The sequence below is a fragment of the Oncorhynchus masou genome, chromosome 6 (genome assembly GCF_036934945.1).
Source record: "Oncorhynchus masou masou isolate Uvic2021 chromosome 6, UVic_Omas_1.1, whole genome shotgun sequence".
Lineage (NCBI taxonomy): Eukaryota > Metazoa > Chordata > Actinopteri > Salmoniformes > Salmonidae > Oncorhynchus > Oncorhynchus masou.
In genome coordinates, this window is record NC_088217.1 from 23,185,370 (window position 1) to 23,210,857 (window position 25,488).

At 45.4% G+C, this 25,488-nt stretch overlaps 1 protein-coding gene across 1 annotated transcript in view; it reads left to right on the forward strand.

Moving 5' to 3' along the window:
- LOC135541648 (contactin-2-like) overlaps positions 1-25,488 on the forward strand; it is a 77,324-nt gene that overhangs the window by 50,190 nt on the left and 1,646 nt on the right. The window contains exons 3-21 of the mRNA XM_064967967.1: positions 9,331-9,472; positions 9,603-9,775; positions 10,033-10,128; positions 10,239-10,451; positions 10,677-10,779; positions 11,048-11,229; positions 11,365-11,501; positions 11,984-12,113; positions 12,232-12,382; positions 13,024-13,151; positions 13,267-13,442; positions 14,630-14,750; positions 15,013-15,171; positions 15,298-15,518; positions 15,621-15,855; positions 16,147-16,262; positions 16,968-17,154; positions 23,381-23,493; positions 23,973-24,141. Coding sequence (XP_064824039.1) covers positions 9,331-9,472; positions 9,603-9,775; positions 10,033-10,128; positions 10,239-10,451; positions 10,677-10,779; positions 11,048-11,229; positions 11,365-11,501; positions 11,984-12,113; positions 12,232-12,382; positions 13,024-13,151; positions 13,267-13,442; positions 14,630-14,750; positions 15,013-15,171; positions 15,298-15,518; positions 15,621-15,855; positions 16,147-16,262; positions 16,968-17,154; positions 23,381-23,493; positions 23,973-24,141 — 2,952 coding nt within the window. The remainder of the gene's footprint in view (positions 1-9,330; positions 9,473-9,602; positions 9,776-10,032; positions 10,129-10,238; positions 10,452-10,676; positions 10,780-11,047; positions 11,230-11,364; positions 11,502-11,983; positions 12,114-12,231; positions 12,383-13,023; positions 13,152-13,266; positions 13,443-14,629; positions 14,751-15,012; positions 15,172-15,297; positions 15,519-15,620; positions 15,856-16,146; positions 16,263-16,967; positions 17,155-23,380; positions 23,494-23,972; positions 24,142-25,488) is intronic.

A 25,488-nucleotide genomic window follows, 5' to 3' on the forward strand; every position in this document is an offset into this window, starting at 1 on the left:
CCTCTCCTATTCTCTCATGTCTGCTCCTGTCCTCTCCTCTTCTCTCATGTTCTCTCTTCTTCTCTCATGTCCTCTCCTCTTCTCTCATGTCTGCTCCTCTCCTCCATGTCTGCTTCTCTCCTCTCCTCTCCTGTCCTCTCCTGTCCTCTCCTCTCCTCCAGCATTCTCATCTATTCTCTTTCTCCTGTGTTCCAATGTCAGAACCTTTCCTCCTCACATCTCCTTCACTGTCAGTTCTCCTCTAACGCCCACTCCATCAGTCAGAACCTTTCCTCCTCACATCTCCTTCACTGTCAGTTCTCCTCTCACGCCCACTCCATCAGTCAGAACCTTTCCTCCTCACATCTCCTTCACTGTCAGTTCTCCTCTCACGCCCACTCCATCAGTCAGAACCTTTCCTCCTCACATCTCCTTCACTCCATCAGTCAGAACCTTTCCTCCTCACATCTCCTTCACTGTCAGTTCTCTCTCACGCCCACTCCATCAGTCAGAACCTTTCCTCCTCACATCTCCTTCAGTGTCAGTTCTCCTCTCACACCCACTCCATCAGTCAGAACCTTTCTCCTCACATCTCCTTCACTGTCAGTTCTCCTCTCACGCCCACTCCATCAGTCAGAACCTTTCCTCCTCACATCTCCTTCACTGTCAGTTCTCCTCTCACGCCCACTCCATCAGTCAGAACCTTTCCTCCTCACATCTCCTTCAGTGTCAGTTCTCCTCTCACACCCACTCCATCAGTCAGAACCTTTCCTCCTCACATCTCCTTCACTGTCAGTTCTCCTCTCACCCCCACTCCATCAGTCAGAACCTTTCCTCCTCACATCTCCTTCACTGTCAGTTCTCCTCTCACCCCCACTCCATCAGTCAGAACCTTTCCTCCTCACATCTCCTTCACTGTCAGTTCTCCTCTCACGCCCACTCCATCAGTCAGAACCTTTCCTCCTCACATCTCCTTCACTGTCAGTTCTCCTCTCACCCCCACTCCATCAGTCAGAACCTTTCCTCCTCACATCTCCTTCAGTGTCAGTTCTCCTCTCACGCCCACTCCATCAGTCAGAACCTTTCCTCCTCACATCTCCTTCACTGTCAGTTCTCCTCTAACGCCCACTCCATCAGTCAGAACCTTTCCTCCTCACATCTCCTTCACTGTCAGTTCTCCTCTCACCCCCACTCCATCAGTCAGAACCTTTCCTCCTCACATCTCCTTCACTGTCAGTTCTCCTCTAACGCCCACTCCATCAGTCAGAACCTTTCCTCCTCACATCTCCTTCACTGTCAGTTCTCCTCTAACGCCCACTCCATCAGTCAGAACCTTTCCTCCTCACATCTCCTTCACTGTCAGTTCTCCTCTAACGCCCACTCCATCAGTCAGAACCTTTCCTCCTCACATCTCCTTCACTGTCAGTTCTCCTCTCACCCCCACTCCATCAGTCAGAACCTTTCCTCCTCACATCTCCTTCACTGTCAGTTCTCCTCTAACGCCCACTCCATCAGTCAGAACCTTTCCTCCTCACATCTCCTTCACTGTCAGTTCTCCTCTCACCCCCACTCCATCAGTCAGAACCTTTCCTCCTCACATCTCCTTCACTGTCAGTTCTCCTCTCACGCCCACTCCATCAGTCAGAAATGTTCAATACTACCAATGAATGTGTCTCCTGTCAGTCCTGGCCTGTGAATTGAATAAAAGGACATTTTCCGTAGGAGTGGTATTCAATGCCTGAATTGACTAGTAAATGAAGATGGATTTCAGTTCCAGGCTCGTTCCCCATCAAAATGAACACATCCATTATGTCAGTCTTCGTTATTAAAATCACCCTCTCCCCTCCCTTTCCTTCACCTCTCCCCTCCTCTTCCGTCACCTCTCCCCTCCCCTTCCTTCACCTCTCCCCTCCTCTTCCTTCACCTCTCCCCTCCTCTTCCTTCACCTCTCCCCTCCCCTTCCTTCACCTCTCCCCTCCCCTTCCTTCACTTCTCCCCTCCTCTTCCGTCACCTCTCCCCTCCCCTTCCTTCACCTCTCCCCTCCCCTTCCTTCACCTCTCCCCTCCCCTTCCTTCACTTCTCCCCTCCTCTTCCGTCATCTCCCCTCCCCTTCCTTCACCTCTCCCCTCCCCTTCCTTCACTTCTCCCCTCCTCTTCTGTCACCTCTCCCCTCCCCTTCCTTCACCTCTCCCCTCCCCTTCCTTCACTTCTCCCCTCCTCTTCCGTCACTTCTCCCCTCCTCTTCCTTCACCTCTCCCCTCCTCTTCATTCCTCTCTCCCCTCCTCTTCCTTCACCTCTCCCCTCCCCTTCCTTCACCTCTCCCCTCCCCTTCCTTCACTTCTCCCCTCCTCTTCCTTCACCTCTCCCCTCCCCTTCCTTCACCTCTCCCCTCCCCTTCCTTCACTTCTCCCCTCCTCTTCCGTCACCTCTCCCCTCCCCTTCATTCACCTCTCCCCTCCTCTTCCGTCACCTCTCCCCTCCCCTTCATTCACCTCTCCCCTCCCTTCCTTCACCCTCCCTCCCCTTCATTCACCTCTCCCTCCCCTTCATTCCCTCCCCCTTCATTCACCTCTCCCTCCCCTTCCTTCACCTCTCCCCTCCTCTTCCTTCACCTCTCCCCTCCCCTTCATTCACCTCCCCCTCCCCTTCATTCACCTCTCCCCTCCCCTTCATTCACCTCTCCCCTCCCCTTCCTTCACCTCTCCCCTCCTCTTCCTTCACCTCTCCCCTCCCCTTCATTCACCTCTCCCCTCCCCTTCATTCTTCTCTCCCCTCCTCTTCCGTCACCTCTCCCCTCCCCTTCATTCACCTCTCCCCTCCCCTTCCGTCACCTCTCCCCTCCCCTTCATTCACCTCTCCCCTCCCCTTCATTCACCTCTCCCCTGCAATGCAACATATTTCTGTTATGGTGCTTCCCTAGCCAGCCACTGCCTCTCACACCAGACACACACTCAACGTGTCCATGCGTGCTATCAGACTGATGGTTGGGTGTGAGAGTGTGTGTCTGGAGATCCAAAAGTAGGGGGTCTGCAGATCTTGGGGGCTTCAGGCCAGATTAAAATTGTATGCTGTTTATTTTACCAGCAGGCGGAAGGGATTCGATATTCTTGAGATGTCTTTTTCTTCTTTTTTCTTCTTTTGACGACAGAGTTGAAATAATTCAGGGATCTCATGAATGATAAATGAAGATGTGTTGTAGCGTTCCTTTGTTGAAATTAAAAAAGCTTTTCCACTGTAGCCAAGCGTGCAGTCACGCATAGTCGATCCCTGTGGACAGCACGCAGTCCATGAAATTGTAATTACTAGCTCCGTCAATGCTCCATTGGTCTGTTGATGAAGTGAATCACACACACACACACTCATACACACACACACACACGCATACATACACACACACACATACACACACACATACTGTATACACACCAACTGTGTGGAGTCAGACTCGAGTCACAAATTTGATTTCTTGAGACTCGACTTGATATAAAATCAAAGAAATTGAGACTTGACTTGGACTTGGATCCTCAAGACTTGGGACTCGACTTTTACTTAAGACTGATGACTTGAAATGATCTGGCAAGATTTTGTCACTCATTTTGTTTCACAGATTCCCCGTGGATTACTCTCCACGCAGCCAGAGACAGTATAGAGACAGTGTGGCAGTTGCAAAAAACGAACTGGCTCGTGAAACACACACTCAGCCCTCTGAATAGACCAGCACACGGTAAATCAACACAGGTCTGGAGAGCTAACATAGTGAGAAGGTTTTGGAGGGTTATGAGAGTGAAACAGAATGGGAAAAATAAAAATGAATTCATGCATATTTTAATAGGCTACATATATTCTACCATATTTTAATAGGCTACATATATCCTACCATATTTTAATAGGCTACATAAAGCCTACCATATTTTAATAGGCTACATATAGCCTACCATATTTTAATAGGCTACATATAGTCTACCATATTTTAATAGGCTACCATATAGCCTACCATATTTTAATAGGCTACATATAGCCTACCATATTTTAATAGGCTACATATAGCCTACCATATTTTAATAGGCTATTTAAAGCCTACCATATTTTATATGCATATATTTGCTCATTCATACTGGTCACTAACATAGGCCTAAGGCATTGCACCAAATTATTTGTTTCAAAAACATCTAATCTGTGCTTCAGAAGAAAAAGGTACATGCCTTGAAATTGATAATTTACTTGTGAAGCTTAAATTTGGAATTTGTTGTAAAAATGTATTATTACATAATCAAAATGTGTTGTATAGAAAATAAGGAAAAGGGCTGTCTTTTAGCCTCAATAAATAGACAAAGGTATGTAGTTGAAGTCATTGCCTGCATAGATTTTTTTTTCTTGACATGAGACGACGTGAAAAAAGTTAACTTGCTCTTAGAATGCACGACTTGGATTTAACTCCACTCGACCCATTCTACTTAGGACTCGGCTTGAGACTCGAACCTTGTGACTTGAGACGTGCTTGTGACTTGCTCTGACCTACACACACATACAAATATACACCTAAAAATGCACACACAACATCTATCAGATATTGACTTAATTATAGCAGGAGAAACATGTTACTTCTGGCACGGACAAATAATGAATGTTCAGTGATTTTGGTGGGAATTCAGGTATTCAATGTATTGTCCATTTATTTTTTTAAATCTTAGATGCACTCATATATACATGTTCTTATTGTATTATGTATTTTTATTTTAATTTTATATGCTTCTAATTTGCATAAATACACTTGGTGTATTTGCATATATGAATAAAATAACATAAAGGAGAGGAAAAAGGCTGCAACCACCAAACACTTGCTCTGTCTAGCAGTGGAGGCTAGTAGGAGGAGCTATAGGAGGACAGGCTCATTGTAATGGCTGGAATGGAATTAATGGAACAGAGTCAAGCATTTGGTTTCCCAATGTTTAATGTGTTTGATACCGTTCAATTTATTCCATTCCATCTATTACAATGAGCCGTCCTCCTATAGCTCCTCCCACCAGCCTGTACTGCTGTCTTGGCCTACCTGCACTCACCTGTGCTGTCTAGACTGCCTCATGAATTGCGTGTGTCAATAGCAGGATAACCTGGGATTAAAAATCAACATGCTTAGCTCTAGATTACACCTATCTCAACATACTTTACATTGTTTGTGAGATTAGGCATAATATCACTAATATCACTAATCAGAGTTTTCATTTTCGGAAGTTGCTTTCATTTCAACTATTCTATTTTGTAAAATTTCAACTGTATTAAATTATAACTTTTTTTTAAATTCCACAAAAATGAACACCCATCAAAATAAAGTTTTGTTTCTTCTCTTTCTTGTGATGTGGAGATGGTGTGTTAAATCCCAGGCAAAAGTTTCTTATTGATTCCACAGAAAGCGAAGGTATCCCATTGAGCCCATTTCAGCCATTACCAGGATGTGTTTGACAGGTCATTACAAACATTTCCCCGGTCGTAACGTTAGCGGGAAAAAATGACAGGCACAAGCAAGAGTATGAAAGGGTTGCAGGTGTAAAATGAAAGCAATCAATCCAGCGAGATTTACAGTAAGTGACCAGTGGATTTTGCAGCCCCCAAACACAGAAAATAGATGGCTAAAAAAGATAGACACGATAGACACGCACGCACATACATACATACACATACATACACATACACATACATACAGTGCTTTGCGAAAGTATTCGGCCCCCTTGAACTTTGCGACCTTTTGCCACATTTCAGGCTTCAAACATAAAGATATAAAACTGTATTTTTTTGTGAAGAATCAACAACAAGTGGGACACAATCATGAAGTGGAACAACATTTATTGGATATTTCAAACTTTTTTAACAAATCAAAAACTGAAAAATTGGACGTGCAAAATTATTCAGCCCCTTTACTTTCAGTGCAGCAAACTCTCTCCAGAAGTTCAGTGAGGATCTCTGAATGATCCAATGTTGACATAAATGACTAATGATGATAAATACAATCCACCTGTGTGTAATCAAGTCTCCGTATAAATGCACCTGCACTGTGATAGTCTCAGAGGTCCGTTAAAAGCGCAGAGAGCATCACGAAGAACAAGGAACACACCAGGCAGGTCCGAGATACTGTTGTGAAGAAGTTTAAAGCCGGATTTGGATACAAAAAGATTTCCCAAGCCTTAAACATCCCAAGGAGCACTGTGCAAGCGATAATATTGAAATGGAAGGAGTGTCAGACCACTGCAAATCTACCATGACCTGGCCGTCCCTCTAAACCTTCAGCTCATACAAGGAGAAGACTGATCAGAGATGCAGCCAAGAGGCCCATGATCACTCTGGATGAACTGCAGAGATCTACAGCTGAGGTGGGAGACTCTGTCCATAGGACAACAATCAGTCGTATATTGCACAAATCTGGCCTTTATGGAAGAGTGGCAAGAAGAAAGCCATTTCTTAAAGATATCCATAAAAAGTGTCATTTAAAGTTTGCCACAAGCCACCTGGGAGACACACCAAACATGTGGAAGAAGGTGCTCTGGTCAGATGAAACCAAAATGGAACTTTTTGGCAACAATGCAAAACGTTATGTTTGGCGTAAAAGAAACACAGCTCATCACCCTGAACACATCATACCCACTGTCAACCATGGTGGTGGCAGCATCATGGTTTGGGACTGCTTTTCTTCAGCAGGGACAGGGAAGATGGTTAAAATTGATGGGAAGATGGATGGAGCCAAATACAGGACCATTCTGGAAGAAAACCTGATGGAGTCTGCAAAAGACCTGAGACTGGGACGGAGATTTGTCTTCCAACAAGACAATGATCCAAAACATAAAGCAAAATCTACAATGGAATGGTTCAAAAATAAACATATCCAGGTGTTAGAATGGCCAAGTCAAAGTCCAGACCTGAATCCAATCGAGAATCTGTGGAAAGTACTGAAAACTGCTGTTCACAAATGCTCTCCATCCAACCTCACTGAGCTCGAGCTGTTTTGCAAGGAGGAATGGGAAAAAAATTCAGTCTCTCGATGTGCAAAACTGATAGAGACATACCCCAAGCGACTTACAGCTGTAATCGCAGCAAAAGGTGGCGCTACAAAGTATTAACTTAAGGGGGCTGAATAATTTTGCACGCCCAATTTTTCAGTTTTTGATTTGTTAAAAAAGTTTGAAATATCCAATAAATGTCGGTCCACTTCATGATTGTGTCCCACTTGTTGTTGATTCTTCACAAAAAAATACAGTTTTATATCTTTATGTTTGAAGCCTGAAATGTGGCAAAAGGTCGCAAAGTTCAAGGGGGCAGAATACTTTAGCAAGGCACTGTACATACACACACCACGCACAAAAACACCATCCCTCTTTCCCTCTCTCTCTCACACACGCTCTGTGCCATGAGGATTCCCATATGGTCATGAGGCATCTCTAACCGAGTTTGTTCTGTGTAACATGGATTCTCTGTGTACCCTGATTCTCTGTGTACCCTGAGAATAGCTGTCTGCTCCAGCCTGCTGTTTCACCTGCACCTTCTACTCTCCTCATTTATCACTTTCTCTTCCCCTCCACCTCTACCCGCGCATCTCCTCCCTCTCTCCACCCCTACACCCTTTACTCTCCTCCCCTCCACCTCTACCCGCACCTTTCCTCCCTCTCTCCACCCCTACACCCTTTACTCTCCTCCCCTCCACCTCTACCTGCGGTTCTCCTCCCTCTCTCCACCCCTACACCCTTTACTCTCCTCCCCTCCACCTCTACCCACACCTCTCTTCACTCTCTCCACCCCTACACTTGTTTATCTTCTCCCCTCCACCTTTTTAAGCTATGTCCCCTCCTTCCTCTCCCCCTCTCAGGCCCTCCTCTTCTCCCTCTACCCATCTCCTCCTCTTCCTCTCTCTCCTCTTCACTGTAGCAACAGTATTATCCCTGACAGCCTGAAGCCCCTCCAGACTCACTCCAACCTCTAGTGCAGATGGATCCTGTACTCTGTTTGCCTGCACAACTCCTGCTTCACACACACACACACACACACACACACACACACACACACACACACACACACACACACACACACACACACACACACACTTATTCACTCACACACATGCATACACATTTACTTCACAAACCAAATCTGATATTTCTTCATTTTAGTTGGTTATTTCTTATGTTATTTTGGGGGGGTGGTTATTTGTGTATTCATATTGTACTGTTAGAAATGTACAACTCTGCTGGAGCTAGAAACATGACCATTTCACTACACCTGCTTTAACATTCGCTAATCTGTGTACGCCACAAATACTTTTTGATTTATTTTGATTTGATTTTAATATTTTCTGTTACCATCTCTGAGCCATGAAAAACTAAGTATGGGTTTCTGTCAGTGGAAGAGGGAATAGGGGACAACAGGCCATATCAAAACACTCTCCCAGAGTACCAGATAAAATTGGATTAGATTACATTTAAGAAAATTCTTCTGTTTGTAAAAATGTGTCATTCAATTAGACAATTCAAATGTTTCTTACCTTGGCTTCCCAAAGCACAGATTAACCTCTGAATTACCTCTAGTGAACTGAATGGGATTCAGGATGTTTTGGTGATGAAACATTTTAATTTAATTAAGCAAAAAGATGTTAAAGTGATACAAAACAACTTGTTTGTAAAGGGAAAGTCACTGGAATCAGTTTTTGACTCCTGATTGGTTGGAAGCGGCTGGTAGTAGGACATTGAGGGGATTCGATTATCTGGCCCGGGTTACCTCGGTGGGAGGAGTTTGCACTGGGTGAAAAGTGATTGCATTCATTTTGTAACTAGGCTGCCTCCCTGGGCTGCCTCCCTGGGCTGCCTCCCTGGGCTGCCTCCCTGGGCTGCCTCCCTGGGCTGCCTCCCTGGGCTGCCTCCCTGGGCTGCCTCCCTGGGCTGCCTCCCTGGGCTGCCTCCCTGTTCCCTGTTCCAAGCCCAAGGCAAAGTCGGCTCAAAACAAAGTGACGTAGCCTAGGCTAGATTAAGCACGTGGAGTAATGACTATAATTCTGTGTTTTCACATGCAAAAGTGACTGCTTTTGATTTAAAAAACACTTCATCTGCCTTCCCAATGAAAATTTGCTTGAAAATATGAACATATATTTTATGTAAAAGGGATGTTATATGTTTGTGGACGATGTACCATCCTACCTTGTTGATTACATGACCTAACAGCACAGATTACTATTACATTTGAGACGGGGGCACCTCCCTCATCTATTTTGCCCGTTTACTCCACGGGCTATAGACCGGTGCACCATGTCTTAGGTTAATAGAACTCCCTCATTGGGTGATGGGGGATTCTGATTGGCTGTGTGTGTTCACAGGCGGGGACGTGTGCATAACGGGTCATGACAGTGGACCAGTGTTTGAAGAGCAGCCTAGCGGTGTGGTCTACCCAGAGGGACTCAGCGAGGGCAAAGTCACTCTCAACTGCCAGGCTAGAGCCAGTCCTGCTGCTACGTACAGGTAAACACTCACACAGACATACAGACAGAAAACAAATCAAATCAAATGAATTGGTCACATACGAGAGAGAAGGGTACAGCCAGAGTATGCATCGGACAGGTCTGTCATCTAACCCCTCCCTGTCCGGTAGCTGGCGCGTCAATGGTACAGACGTCCCTGTAGGTGACCCCCGGTACACACTGGTAGCCGGTAACCTGGTGATCAGTGGTCCCCAGTTCGGCCGTGATGGAGGCTCCTACCAGTGTCTGGCCATCAACCGCTGTGGCACCATACTCAGCCGGGCCGCCAACCTCAAATTCGGTTGTGAGTACATTGATTTATTTATTCAGGTATTATTTTCCATTCTCTCAGTGTTTATGGGGACAATGCATAATCATCAACATTTACTGGATCCCAGTTGTTGTTCTTCAAACCTTATTTGGATCTCATCTCATTCCATTGATTGGTTTACATAGTGAAAAGAATACATTTCTCAGTGAGAAGTACATTTTTGTCTTGACTGAGTGGATTTCATTGATCTTTTCTTATTCTTGTGATATCCTTCTGTCCTCCTTTTCCAGACCTCCATGACTTCCCTGGGGAAGGGAGGAGCCCACAGACGGCTTACGAGGGAGCAGGTGCCTTCCTAGCCTGCCAGCCCCCCGCCCACTACCCAGGTGCACCACACACACACACACACACACACACACACACACACGCACACACACATGCACACTCACACACATGCGAGTCTCACTCTCCTCTCTTCTCTCTCATCTCTTATTAGCTCTTTCCTACCGCTGGTTCGTTGGCGAGTTTCCTAGCTTCATGAAGCCTGACGGAGGACGGTGGTTCGTTTCCCAGGTAACGGGCAACTTGTACCTGGCCAAGGCGGAGCCTAACGATACAGCAAGTTACTTCTGCTTCACCACCATCAACATGGACATTAGCACCAAGAGTACCTTCAGCAAGGCAAACCAGCTCACCGTGCAGCCAGATGGTACAGGACTCTCTGTGTGTGTGTTTGTGCATGTAGCTGAGTGTGAAAAAGGCCTATTCAAGACTCTGTTACTCTTACACAGTAATTGAACAGCTTTGAAAAGTTTTGACATTTCAATTGACAATTTCAGGACAGTGAAATAAAGTGGAAGGATAAAGTGTGTTTCTCCTGTAAGAGGGAAGATTTGAACCACATGACATGACATGTCCTCTCTATTCACCACAGCCAACGCCAGGAAGTCAGCTCCTGCTATCACAGTGGGTTTCCCAGCAGAGACGTATGCCCTGACAGGACACACCACCCAGCTGGAATGCTTCGCCTACGGAAAGTAAGTCCCTGATCCATTTTCTTGTCCCATGTTAGGATATCTCTGATTTGTTGTATTTCTTTTGTTTTCACACATTCTCTCCCTACATGTCCCTTCCTGCCTCTCCCTCCTTCTCCTCCTCTCTCCACCCTCTCTCTCTCCTCCCCCTCCCCCTCCTTCTCCTCCTCTCTCCACCCATTTCCCCTCTCTCTCTCTCCTCCCCCTCCTCCTCCCCAACTCCAACCCTCTTGCACTCTTAATCCTCCTCTCCTACTCCTTCCCTCCCCAGTCCTGTCCCAAAACTCCGTTGGAGGAAGGTAGATGGTCTGTTGCCGTCTAAGGCCGGGGCTAGTGCAGAGGGACCCATCCTCACACTGCCTGAGATGACTTTCCATGAAGAGGGGGTGTATGAGTGTGAGGCCTACAACTCGGAGGGCCGCGACACACAACAAGGACGCATCACCGTGCAAGGTAGGGTAGAGACACAACCCCCCCCCCCCCAACCCCCACCCCCACACATACACACACACACGCACAATATGACTATCAAAACCATGTGTGTTGACCCGCACTTTATTGTCCCTGTGTTTATCTGGTCCCTTCCAGCACAGCCAGAGTGGCTGCAAGTGATGAGTGACTCTGAGGTGGAGATCAGCTCTGAGCTGCACTGGACTTGTGTTGCAGCAGGCAAACCAAGACCCTCCATACGCTGGCTACGCAATGGACAGCCCCTCAGCACACAGGTATACACACACACACACACACACACACACACACACACACACACACACACACACACACACACACACACACACACACACACACACACACACACACACACACACACACACACACGCAGACACACAGACACACAGACACACATATACACACACACACACACATACATACATACATACATACATACATACATACATACATACATACATACATACATACATACATACATACATACATACATACATACATACATACATACATACATACAATCCTCTATCTCCCATCATCTCTCCCTTCCTTTATCTCTCAATATATCCCTCTCTCTATCTCTCCCATCATCTCTCCCTACCTTTATCTCTCAATCATCCCTCTCTCTATTTCTCCCATCATCTCTCCCTCCCTTTAACGCTCAATCCATCCCTCTCTCTATCTCCCCCACTATCTCTCCCTCACTTTATCTCTCAATCCATCCCTTGCTCTCTCTCAGGACCGGGTGGAGGTCAATGGGGGTCGTCTGAAGGTCATCAACCTGGCCCTGGAGGATTCTGGGATGTATCAGTGTGTGGCTGAGAACAAACACGGCACCATTTACTCCAACGCCGAGCTGAGGGTGCAAGGTGAGAGGTCAGGGTTCAAGGGTTAAAATCAAACCCTGTAAACACTGCAGTCCAAGAGAACTGGAACTCAGTTGTAACTTCTCTCCCGCTCTCCTCCACCCTATGTTGTGGTCTCCAGTCCAAGTCCCAGACTTCCGCTCCAACCCGGTGAGGAGGCTTGTCCCAGCAGCCCGAGGGGGGCAGGTGATGATGGAGTGTCGGCCGCGAGCCGCCCCCAAACCCACCCTGTTCTGGAGCCGCGGTACTGAGCTCCTTACCAACAGCAGCAGGTAAACACACACACTAACTCACACACACACACTCACTCATGCGGAAGACACATTTCAGATGAATACATTCAGTTGGACAACTGACTAGGTATCCCCCTTTTCCTTTCCCCTTTCACACACACACACACACACACACACACACACACACACACACACACACACACACACACACACACACACACACACACACACACACACGCCTCAACCCTGAGGCTTGATTGAGAAACCAAAATGTGCAATAGGTATGTAGTAGAAGGTAAGATCAAAAGAGGATTCCCCTGTTGAGTGTGTATCAAAGGAACCTATTTCTTTGGATTTCATCACATTTGGGTGCTTTGTTAGGTCTGTGTGTCTAGATAAAAAACATAATTAATTAACCTGTGTGTCTATGCACATGTGTGTACGTGTATGAATGTTCACTTGATACATCTCCAGAGGGAATGAAACATAAAAGGTAGAAGTTAAGGTCAAATGGAGATTAGAAGAGAAACGTGATCTGAAGGAAAGTCTGTCATGTTTTAGATTTGATTTCGTCCTTAACTCCCGTCTAGCAACAAACTGCAAACACTTAAAAGGCCCAAACATTTAAAAAGCCCAAAAAGATAATGAAGGTAACTTGAGCTTCCTGCTTCTTCTTCCAGGGTGACAGTGACTCCAGACGGGATGCTGCGGATCCACAACATCAGCAGGGCCGATGAGGGGAAGTATACCTGCTTTGCTGAGAACTACCTGGGCAAGGCCAACAGCACTGGACACCTGTCTGTTAGAGGTACACACACACACACACACACACACACACACACTGAATCTGTCAGAGGTAACTGAACTACCTCACTATCCTCCCCTCCTACTCTACCCTTTGTCCATTCCCTCCTTCCCTCCAGATGCTACTAAGATCACCTTGGCTCCCTCTAACGCTGACATCAACCAGGGGGAGAACGTCACGCTGCAGTGTCACGCTTCACATGACCCCACCATGGACCTCACCTTCACCTGGGCTCTCAACGGAGCTCTGCTGGACCTGGAGGACCCCGGCGGACCGTACCATCGCGTGGAGGGGGTGAGTTAGTCAGGCCACAGCAGAGCAAACCATTGCAGGAATGGGGGTGCGTCATGATGAATGACACAAAAAAACTCCACGGGTTCTCTTGGGGTTATTTTGAATCAAAGAGTTAGAAATTTAATGAAACTGCTTAACTGATTTTGGAATCAAACAGCTTGAAATTAATATGATTCCCAGTGTGATTAATGGAAATATGAACCATTCTGCAGGGTTTATTTAAACAACAAACATTTTATTAGAGACAGCTATTATACGCTTAATTGAATCACTTAAGATCTATGCTGCAGACCATATCAAGGAGACCATCCGTGTAATGTGTCTCCCTCCCTACCGTTCACGTCTTGCTGACCTAACACTTCTAGGTTGATGATGTGACTGCCATTTTCCATGCCTCTGGGTGTACTGGGGATTAGAGTTTAGAATGTTGACCCAAACAAGTTTCGGTCAGCACCGAGATTTCACTGTCACTGGAGTCATCTTTATAATGGTATATACTTTTAAACCCGAGTGTTGGATATAATTGAATTGAATTTTAATTAAAGTTACCTTCAATACTGCTGTGAAATGCTGATGATATGAATACTGAATATCTGGCTTGTTTCTCTGTAGCAGACAGACCATGTCTCCAATTACTAAACAAGTTCTTTCTCTCTTTCTCTCTCCACTGTCACTTGTTCTCTCTCTCCTCTCTCTCTCTCGGTCTCTCTCTCTATATATATCTGCCTCCCTTTCTCTCTGTCTTTCTCTCGCCCTCTTTCTCTTTAATCTCTCTCGCACTCTCACTTTAATCTCTTTCTCTTTAATCTCTTTAATCTCTTGCCCCCGTTCTCTTTAATCTCTCGCACTCTTTATCTTTAATTTATCTCATGCCCCCTTTCTCTTTAATCTCTTTAATCTCTTTTATCTCATCTCTTGCCCTCTTTCTCTTTAATCTCTTTAATCTCTTTCATCTCATCACTTGCCCTCTTTCTCTTTAATCTATTTAATCTCCTTCATCTCTTTTATCTCTTGCCCTCTTTCTCTTTAATCTCTTTAATCTCCTTCATCTCTTTCATCTCTTGCTCTCTTTCTCTTTAATCTCTAATCTCTCGCCCTCTTTCTTTTTAATCTCTCACTCTCTCACATTCTCTCTCTCCACCCTCCCATTCTCTCTCCCTCTCCACCCATCTATCTCTCTCTAACAGAAGGAGACCGTAGGTGACCTGTTGATAGTGAGTGGTCATCTGAGTCAGGCAGGTACATACAGCTGTACAGCTCAGACTGTGGTGGACAGCGCCTCAGCCTCTGCTAAACTGGTGGTCAGAGGTAAGACCCCGATCATATCACAACAACTTACCTGATCTTTTCTATGATGGTCATCCTTATAAAATGTTTGTTTTACACATTGCAGAACTTAAATGTAACATTTTATGAGGATTTTTGAGTTAATTACTTACATAATCATCCTTATCCCCAGGCCACAATGAGCTACGTCCACTACTTTCTGGGTGAGAATTTGTACTTGCATGTACATGAAGGAGGTTAGCTAAAAGTCCTGACTAGGCATTCTCCAACTGTCTCTCCTCAGGTCCCCCGGGACCTCCAGGTGGTTTGGTGGTGAAGAACGTTGCCGCGACGTCGGTGGAGTTGCGTTGGAGTCGTGGCTATGACAACCACAGCCCCATCGGGAAGTATGTTATCATGGGTCACTCTCCACTGTCTCCTGGTTGGAAGAGGATGAGGACAGGTAAGAGGTCCACCACTGTCTGTGTGTGTGCTTATCTGTGTACCTGTGTGTTTTTGTGTCAATCAATTAGTCCCTGACTTCTCCATCTTTCCTTCCTCCGCATTCTCCTCCTCTCTTCTCCCACAGACCCATCTAACATTGAAGGCAATGCTGAGTCGATTCGTGTGGTTGGCCTGTTGCCATGGATGGACTATGAGTTCCAGGTCATTGCTAGTAACATCCTGGGCAGTGGAGAGCCTAGTATGTCCTCTCACACTATACGCACCCAGCAAGCAGCTCCCACAGTGGCCCCTAGTGGACTAGGTGGAGGAGGAGGAGACCGCAACGAACTCATCATCACCTGGACGGTCAGTGTGTGCGTGTGTGTGTGTGTGGGCGGGGGGTGGTTAGAGAGAGAGTTTTGTCATTTTGTAAAAAGTACATAAAGTTTTGTTTGAATCTGATCCCAGCCCATGGCCAGAGAGTACCAGAACGGAGATGGCTTCGGCTACATCCTGGCTTTCCGGAAGCAGAACTCTCCAACGTGGGTGGTGGAGCGTGTTTCCAACGTGGAGTCGTCTCGCTACGTTTATTCCAACCAGAGCCTGTCTCCCTATTGCCTCTTTGAGGTGAAGATCAAAGCCTACAACCGTAAAGGAGAGGGTCCCTTCAGCCAGATCGCTGTGGTGCACTCTGCAGAAGAGGGTGAGCAACCCAAACTCTAACTCTAACCCTAACCTCAACCCTAGCCTTAACCCTTCAGTCAGATCACCCTGGTGCACTCTGCAGAGGAGGCGGAGTCAGAACAGGTCTGGGGCATGCAGGAAGGATTAGGAGCATTATGCTTGTTTGCCACAAGAGGGCGAACAAAAACACAAAAAAGCAGATGTTTACCAACCAACCACATTATGTAAATTCATTGTGTTTATCATACTTATGTGTGTTAGATATGATCCGACTCCCCAACCCTTATTTTACCCATGACCCTCCATGCAGAGCCCACGGTGGCGCCCTCGAGGATCAATGCCACGGCTCTGACAGCATTCGAGATGCAGGTGTTGTGGGACCCTATCCAACATCTCAGCACCAACGGTATCCTCCAAGGATATGAGGTCAGGACCTGCACAACACCAGCATATAACATATGTGACAAGCTATTCTATGAGCCCTGGTCAAAAGTAGTGCACTATGAATGGAATAGGGTGCCATTTGGGACCCATCTCTGGACTTTTGCTCAAAACCAGTCAGTCCCAGTCAGTACCATCTATGGTGCCATCAGTCCCCTGACACCAGTGAGAGACCGTCCTGGAGTTGACCTCACCTCATCTTATCTTTTCACACCAATAAAGATGGTACTAATTTATTAGATGGGCTGTGTGTGGTTGGGATCAGCATGTTCAGTCTGTCGACAGGCAGATTAGGTCTGATGGTCCTGTGGGGAAACAATGGCAGAGTCATTAATATTATCATGGTTCAACAGGTGTCACACTTTCATATTTTTTATTGTACATATTTGAAAGGAAACAGAGTTTAAGAGAATAAAAAATACAGAATACACAGTGCCTTCAGGTGAAGCATAAAAAAGCAAAGGGCTTAGATACAAGGCTCACCAGAAAATATGCTCAAATTTATAGAACCACACAGTATATTGTGAGGAAGAGTACAGGTATCTAACATTCCTAATGATTTGACAAAGTTTGTGTTTTTTTTTCAGTAGAAGAAACAATTCCAGTATTAGGCATCTCATTCCTTCAAGAGATGTACCCACGGTCACGTAACTAATTGTTTGACAGTGCTGTGTATGTGTTTGTTTACAGATCCGGTACTGGCGTCAGCATGAGCGGGAGGCATCTGCAGACCGTGTGCGAACAGCTGGGCTTGAGACCACAGCTCGCGTGGTGGGATTGAGACCCAGCACCCGGTACCATGTTACCGTAATGGCCTACAACAGCGCTGGCACAGGACCAGCCTCACCCAGAACCACTGTCACTACCAAGAGACCACGTATGTAGGATACCTAACATGCACACACACACACACACACACACACACACACACACACACACACACACACACACACACACACACACACACACACACACACACACACACACACACACACACACACACACACACACACACACACACACACCACACACACACAAACACACTGTTGCCACCATCAAGACACCATTCTGTATATATGACATACCATCCCAGGGGGTCAAACACAATGGGGCCATATTTGCAAACATTATAAAAAGTTGAAGTTCAAGGTTCAGTTTAACCTCTCTGGGATATGTGGGACACGTCCCACCTGGCCAAAAGCCAGGGAAAATACAGAGTGCCAAATTCAAATAAATTACTATAAAAATCTAACTATCATTAAATCACACATGCAAGATAGCAAATTAAAGAAACACTTGTTGTGAATCCAGCCAACATGTCAGATTTCAAAAAGGCTTTTCGGCGAAAGCAAACAATGATATTATCTGAGGATAGCACCTCCGTAAACAAAGAGAGAAACCATAACCCTGAAATAAAAATCATGCCTTACCTTCGCCGAGTTTCTTTTGTTGGCACTCCAATATGTCCCATAAACATCACAAGTCGTCCTTTTGTTCGATTAATTCCGTCAATATATATACAAAATGTCCATTTATTTGGCGCGTTTGTTCCAGAAAAACACTCAACTTGCGCAACGTGACTACAAAATATCTCAAAATTTACCTGTAAACTTTGCCAAAACATTTCAAACTACTTTTGTAATACAACTTTGGGTATTTTTTTACGTAAATAATCGATAAAATTGAAAACAGGATGATCTGTGTTCAATACAGGAAGAAAACAAACTGTAGCATACTTTCTGGTCTCGCGCCTCTATCTAACAGTACACTTCAAGTGACCCTCGTTCAAGATGGCCATACTTCTTCATTACACAAAGGAATAACCTCAACCTCAACCATTTTCTAAAGTCTGTTGACATCCAGACCCTTATAAATCTGGATTCCCAATCAAATCTCATTGAAAAAAAATCAAATCTGAATGGTTTGTCCTCAGGGTTTCGTCTGCTAAATAAGTTCTGTTATACTCACAGACATGTTTCAAACAGTTTTAGAAACTTCAGACTATTTTCTATACAAATCTACTAATGATATGCATATCTTATCTTCTGGGGATGAGTAGCAGGCAGTTGAATTTGGGCATGCATTTCATCCGCACGTGAAAATACTGCCCCCTGTCACCAAGAAGTTAAGCATCAGCCAGTTTAAATTGCTGACGTAGTGTCACGTGATAAAACACTACATTGTAGCTGTCCCATCAGATCTGCCCAGTCTGCCAGTGCCGCCAGTCTGCCCAGCGCTGCCAGTGCCGCCAGTCTGCAAGGAGCCGCCAGTGCCGCCAGTCAGCCAGGGGCCGCCAGTCAGCCAGGGGCCACCAGTGCCGCCAGTCAGTCAGGGGCCGCCAGTGCCGCCAGTCAGCCAGGGGCCGCCAGTGCCGCCAGTCAGCCAGGGGCCGCCAGTGCCGCCAGTCAGCCAGGGGCCGCCAGTGCCGCCAATCAGCCAGGTGCCGCCAGTCAGCCCAGAGCCCCTCAGCCCAGAGGCGCCAGAGCCCCTCAACCCAGAGGCGCCAGAGCCCCTCCGCCCCTCTGTCCCGAGCTGCCCCTCAGTCCAGTGGGGTCATTTAGTAGGGTCACCGTGGTTAGGAGGCCACGGAAGCAGACAAGAAGGCGGACTAAGACGATGGTGAAGTGGGGTCCGCGTCCTGCGCCAGAGCCGCCACCGCGGACAGACGCCCACCCAGACCCTTCCCTATAGGTTAAGGTTTTGCGGCCGGAGTCCGCACCTTTGGGGAGGGGGGGGGGTACTGTCACGTTCTGACCTTTATTTCCTTTGTTTTGTCATTATTTAAATCAAATCAAATCAAATTTTATTTGTCACATACACATGGTTAGCAGATGTTAATGCGAGTGTAGCGAAATGCTTCCAGTTGACAATGCAGTAATCAACAGTTCCGACAATGCAGTAATAACCAACAAGTAATCTTTTTAACTAACAATTCCTGATTGTATTTAAACTAATTTCTGTGTTTTATACACAGTGTAAGGGGATAAAGAATATGTACATAAAGATATGAATGAGTGATGGTGCAGAGCTGCATAGGCAAGATACAGCTATTCCTACCACCTTTTGGATTTGCCATTTTTTGTAGATGGTATCAGTTGGAGTACAGTATATACATATGAGATGAGTATGTAAACAAAGTGGCATAGTTAAAGTGGCTAGTGATACATGTATTACATAAGGATGCAGTAGATGATATAGTACAGTATATAGGTATACATAAGAGATGAATAATGTAGGGTATGTAAACATTATATTGGGTAACATTGTTTAAAGTGGCTAGTGATATATTTTACATCCTTTCCCATCAATTCCCATTATTGAAGTGGCTGGAGTTGAGTCAGTGTGTTGGCAGCAGCCACTCAATGATAGTGGTTGCTGTTTAACAGTCTGATGGCCTTGAGATAGAAGCTGTTTTTCAGTCTCTCGGTCCCAGCTTTGATGCACCTGTACTGACCTCGCTTCTGGATGATAGCGGGGTGAACAGGCAGTGGCTCGGGTGGGTGTTGTCCTTGATGATCTTTATGGCCTTCCTGTAACATCGGGTGGTGTAGGTGTCCTGGAGGGCAGGTAATTGGCCCCGGTGATACGTTGTGCAGACCTCACTACCCTCTGGAGAGCCTTACGGTTGTGGGCGGAGCAGTTGCCGTACCAGGCGGTGATACAGCCCACCAGGATGCTCTCAATTGTGCATCTGTAGATGTTTGTGAGTGCTTTTGGTGACAGGCCGAATTTCTTCAGCCTCCTGAGGTTGAAGAGGAGCTGCTGCGCCTTCTTCACGATGAGGTCTGTGTAAGTGGACCAATTCAGTTTGTCTGTGATGTGTATGCCGAGGAATTTAAAACTTACTACCCTCTCCACTACTGTTCCATCGATGTGGATAGGGGCGTGTTCCCTCTGCTGTTTCCTGAAGTCCACAATCATCTCCACAGTTTTGTTGACGTTGAGTGTGAGGTTATTGTCCTGACACCACACTCCGAGGTCCCTCACCTCCTCCCTGTAGGCCGTCTCGTCGTTGTTGGTAATCAAGCCTACCACTGTTGTGTCGTCTGCAAACTTGATGATTGAGTTGGAGGCGTGCGTTGCCGCGCAGTCGTGGGTGAACAGGGAGTACAGGAGAGGGCTCAGAACGCACCCTTGTGGGGCCCCAGTGTTGAGGATCAGCGGGGTGGAGATGTTGTTGCCTACCCTCACCACCTGGGGGCGGCCCGTCAGGGAGTCCAGTACCCAGTTGCACAGGGCGGGGTCGAGACCCAGGGTCTCACGCTTGATGACGAGCTTGGAGGGTACTATGGTGTTAAATGCCGAGCTGTAGTCGATGAACAGTATTCTCACATAGGTATTCCTCTTGTCCAGATGGGTTAGGGCAGTGTGCAGTGTGCTTGAGATTGCGTCGTCTGTGGACCTATTTGGGCGGTAAGCAAATTGGAGTGGGTCTAGGGTGTCAGGTAGGGTGGAGGTGATATGGTCCTTGACTAGTCTCTCAAAGCACTTCATGATGACGGAAGTGAGTGCTACGGGGCGGTAGTCGTTTAGCTCAGTTACCTTAGCTTTCTTGGGAACAGGAACAATGGTGGCCCTCTTGAAGCATGTGGGAACAGCAGACTGGTATAGGGATTGATTGAATATGTCCGTAAACACACCAGCCAGCTGGTCTGCGCATGCTCTGAGGGCGCGGCTGGGGATGCCGTCTGGGCCTGCAGCCTTGCGAGGGTTAACACGTTTAAAAGTTTTACTCACCTCGGCTGCAGTGAAGGAGAGACCGCATGTTTCCGTTGCAGGCTGTGTCAGTGGCACTGTATTTTCCTCAAAGTGGGCAAAAAAGTTATTTAGTCTGCCTGGGAGCAAGACATCCTGGTCCGTGACTGAGCTGGATTTCTTCTTATAGTCCGTGATTGACTGTAGACCCTGCCACATACCTCTTGTGTCTGAGCCGTTGAATTGAGATTCTACTTTGTCTCTATACTGACGCTTAGCTTGTTTGATAGCCTTGTGGAGGGAATAGCTGCACTGTTTGTATTCTTTTTTTTTTTTTTTTTTTTTCCGGTCATATTACCAGTCACCTTGCCCTGATTAAAAGCAGTGGTTCGCGCTCTCAGTTTCACGCGAATGCTGCCATCAATCCACGGTTTCTGGTTAAGGAATGTTTTAATCGTTGCTATGGGAACGACATCTTCAACGCACGTTCTAATGAACTCGCACATGGTCAGGGCGTGAGTTGGGTTGGGCAGTCTATGTTTGTTTTTCTAAGATTTGGGTATTTCTATGTTTCAGCCTAGTATGGTTCTCAATCAGATGTCAGGTGTCATTAGTTGTCTCTGATTGAGAATTATACTTAGGTAGCCTGGGTTTCACTGTGTGTTTGTGGGTGATTGTTCCTGTCTCTGTGTTTGCACGAGATAGGGCTGTATTGGTTTTTCATTTCTTGTTTTATTAGTCTATTCATGTATAGTTTCTTTATTAAAGAACCATGAATAATCACCACGCTGCGTTTTGGTCCGCCTCTCCTTCGACTCAAGAAAACTGTTACAATAGGGCTAACGTGTGCCATGTTATCTGATGGGACCAGCTGCAATGCAGCATTCTATCGCGTGACAATACACCATCCATTTTTATTGTCTGATGCTTAAACTTGAATTTAACCTCTAGCGTCAAGCAATCCCGTATCCGGGAGCGTAATCATAGCCTCAAGCTCATTAGCATAACGCAACGTTAACTATTCATGAAAATCGCAAATGAAATTAAATAAATATATTGGCTCACAAGCTTAGCCTTTTGTGAACAACACTGTCATCTCAGATTTTCAAAATATGCTTTTCAACCATAGCTACACAAGCGTTTGTGTAAGAGTATTGATAGCTAGCATAGCATTAAGCCTAGCATTCAGCAGGCAACATTTTCACAAAAACAAGAAAAGCATTCACATGAAATAATTTACCTTCGAAGGACTTCGGATGTTTTCAATGAGGAGACTCACAGTTAGATAGCAAATGTTCAGTTTTTCCCAAAAAGATTATTTGTGTAGGAGAAATTGCTCCGTTTTGTTCATCACATTTGGCTAAGAAAACCCCCTGAAAATTCAGTCATTACAACGCCAAACTTTTTTCCAAATTAACTCCATAATATCGACAGAAACATGGCAAACGTTGTTTAGAATCAATCCTCAAGGTGTTTTTCACATCTATTCGATGATAAATAATTTCTCCTCTGAACCAAATGGAAAAGTGCACGCAGCTGGAGATTACGCAATAATTTTGACGGAGGACACCAAGCGGACACCTGGTAAATGTAGTCTCTTATGGTCAATCTTCCAATGATATGCCTACAAATACGTCACAATGCTGCAGACACCTTGGGGAAATGACAGAAAGTGTAGGCTCATTCCTGGCGCATTCACAGCCATATAAGGAGACATTGGAACACAGCGAATTCAAATCTGGGCCATTTCCTGTATGAAATTTCATCTTGGTTTCGCCTGTAGCATTAGTTCTGTGGCACTCACAGACAATATCTTTGCAGTTTTGGAAATGTCAGAGTGTTTTCTTTCCAAAGCTGTCAATTATATGCATAGTCGAGCATCTTTTCGTGACAAAATATCTTGTTTAAAACAGGAACGTTTTTTTATCCAAAAATTAAAAGAGCGCCCCCTATATCGAAGAAGTTAAACTTTGTCTGAAGTTCGTAAGTATGGCCCCAGTGTTTTTGGGAGGGTGGATATGCACCTGGCTACCAGTATCTACTGGGCTTAAGGATGTAAATGGATTCTTGTGGAGGATTTCGAGTGAGAGGGAATCATGTCTGTGCTGATCCTGTACAGAGGATCTCCTCTCCTTAAGCTACTGATACTGATACCTTAACCCACTGTCAACATTAGGCAAAAATATGCCTATATTAATATATTCTATATGATATCATGCCTTTTGGTTTGCATTTTGGCAACAGTTTGGATCGTCATGATTCTGTGTCCGTAAAACGTGTGTGAGACCATTTTATTATCAAGTACATGTATCTAAGTTTAATTCATGTCTTGGTCATGTGACTCCCGGAAGGTGAGGCAGGTCAATAAGTTGGTGTCTCTAGTTGTTTTCCTTCGTTTACCTTTACAGCTCCTAATCGTCCCCCTGGCAACGTGTCCTGGAAGACTGATGGCTCATGGGTAACTGTTAGGTGGGATCATGTCAAGACCCTAGACAATGAATCAGCCGTACTGGGTTACAAGGTGAGTGGTGTCTGTTTGTAGGAGAGGTGTGTGCAGGTAGGTATGTTATTGTCATATTGCGAATGCACTGTCAAAATATATTAAATCATGTTAACATGTGTGAAGTGAAAGGGGATATGCAGTCAAAATGAATAAAGTTGTTCTCATAAGCTACTTGTAAACCCTTCTGTAAATAATCAGATATGTAGTGCAATAAAAAGGTCATGTAAAGGAATCAAAGAGCATTTGATAAGGCTCAGCCTGGCAATAGAAAAACATTCAAGATATGACATATCATCAGTAGATAACATGAACCATCCTATTCTGGTTTTATAGTGTGATGCTGTGCAGAGAGAAAACACAAAAGTAATGAAAACATTATCTTAATAAAACAAATAATAGTTCATCAAGGGGGAAAGGACACACATTCAATAACCCAACAAATGTATTTCCTCTGTAGAAATTGTGTGAATAGGTTCCCTCCCTCTGTCTTCTCTCAGGTCCTGTACAAGCACGAGGGCCAGTCTGCTCTGAAGGTTCTGGACAAGGGGAAGACGTCTGTGACCCTGCCACTACCCAAAGACAATGGCTACGTGGTCCTGGAGATACGCTCTTGGGGGGAGGGGGGCGACGGAGCCGCACAAGAGACCATCGTCTCCCGAGACTCAGGTGAGACTTGGACTGATTGTGTGTGTCCCAATGATATATTTTTTCTCAAAGTGTACACTCGTTCACTACTTCCCCTAAATCTATAAGCATTGGATTGGTGAACGGATGGGCTATAGATTGTTTATACCATATTTCTTATACCAGTCATTTCCTTTCATATCAGTGAAGGGAAGTGAACAAGTGCACACTAACATCATTTTTGTAACTTTCAAGGATTTTGTGGAATTCTATCAGATTGCATCTAGGGCCTTTTTGGGTAGTTCACATTATCACAGGTGTCTAATTATCTCTGTCCCTCCGTGTGGCCTTATCACATGTATACTATGTTAAATAATGAAATAATACCATTGGTTTTTCTACTGAGGGTTTCAGCATGAAATAGCCTTTGTCTTTTTTTTTACCCATTTTTTAATTGATTTTACGATGTCAATATGTCTTTGTTGTATATGTTTTAGGGCCAAACTGGTGGCAGTTGTGATAAAAGACAATTGTTGGAAGATTTGCAGAGTTACCATTGTTGATTAGATACTTTTTTCATGAATTAGTCTATATTATCTTGAACACATATGGTGTCACGACTTCTACCGACGGTAACTCCTCTCCCTGTTCGTGCGGCGCTCGGCGGTTTACAAACGCCACCGATCACTTTTTCCTTTTCCGATTATTTTGTCTGTGATTCTTTTTCACACCTGGTTTCATTTGCGTTTATTTCTGTGTGTATAAGGGTAACCTGTTGCCTGCCTTAGTTTGTGCGGGATTAGACTTTTGTGTATTGTGCTCGATTGTATTTAAAGTTTGTTGTTTTCATGGTTACGCACGTGCATTTGAGTGTCGGAACTGTGTTTGTTCTTCCTTGCATTTGCACGAGTTTTCAGTATCGAGAGCATAGTTTGTATTTTCGACTGTGCCATTTTTGTGTTGGTGGACTGTCTGATTAAACGCGCTTCTCAGGCATCCCTGCTCTCCTGCTCCTGACTCCTACACCTCTCACCTAGACGCACATAATCACATATGGTCTCTCCACTAGAAACCCATGGACAATATGGACACAGATATATAAAAAAAATCATGTTAAATATGAATAAATTTATATATACAAACCACATAGCCCCAGAGCTTCTTCAGGCAAGGTTTTGTGCCAAGTTTAAGTCACAACCCCACCTAGGACTACTCTATATAAAATATAAAATAACCAAATCCCATCTCCTGTTCTGCATGAGTCTGCCCCAACAGCTAGTCTAGCCCATGGCTAACAGGATAAGCTAGCTTTCACACAAAGAAGGTTACAAGAGCTTAAGTGGTAATTGGAACCACGCGGCTATACACGGCAGCCCAGTCATAATTAGC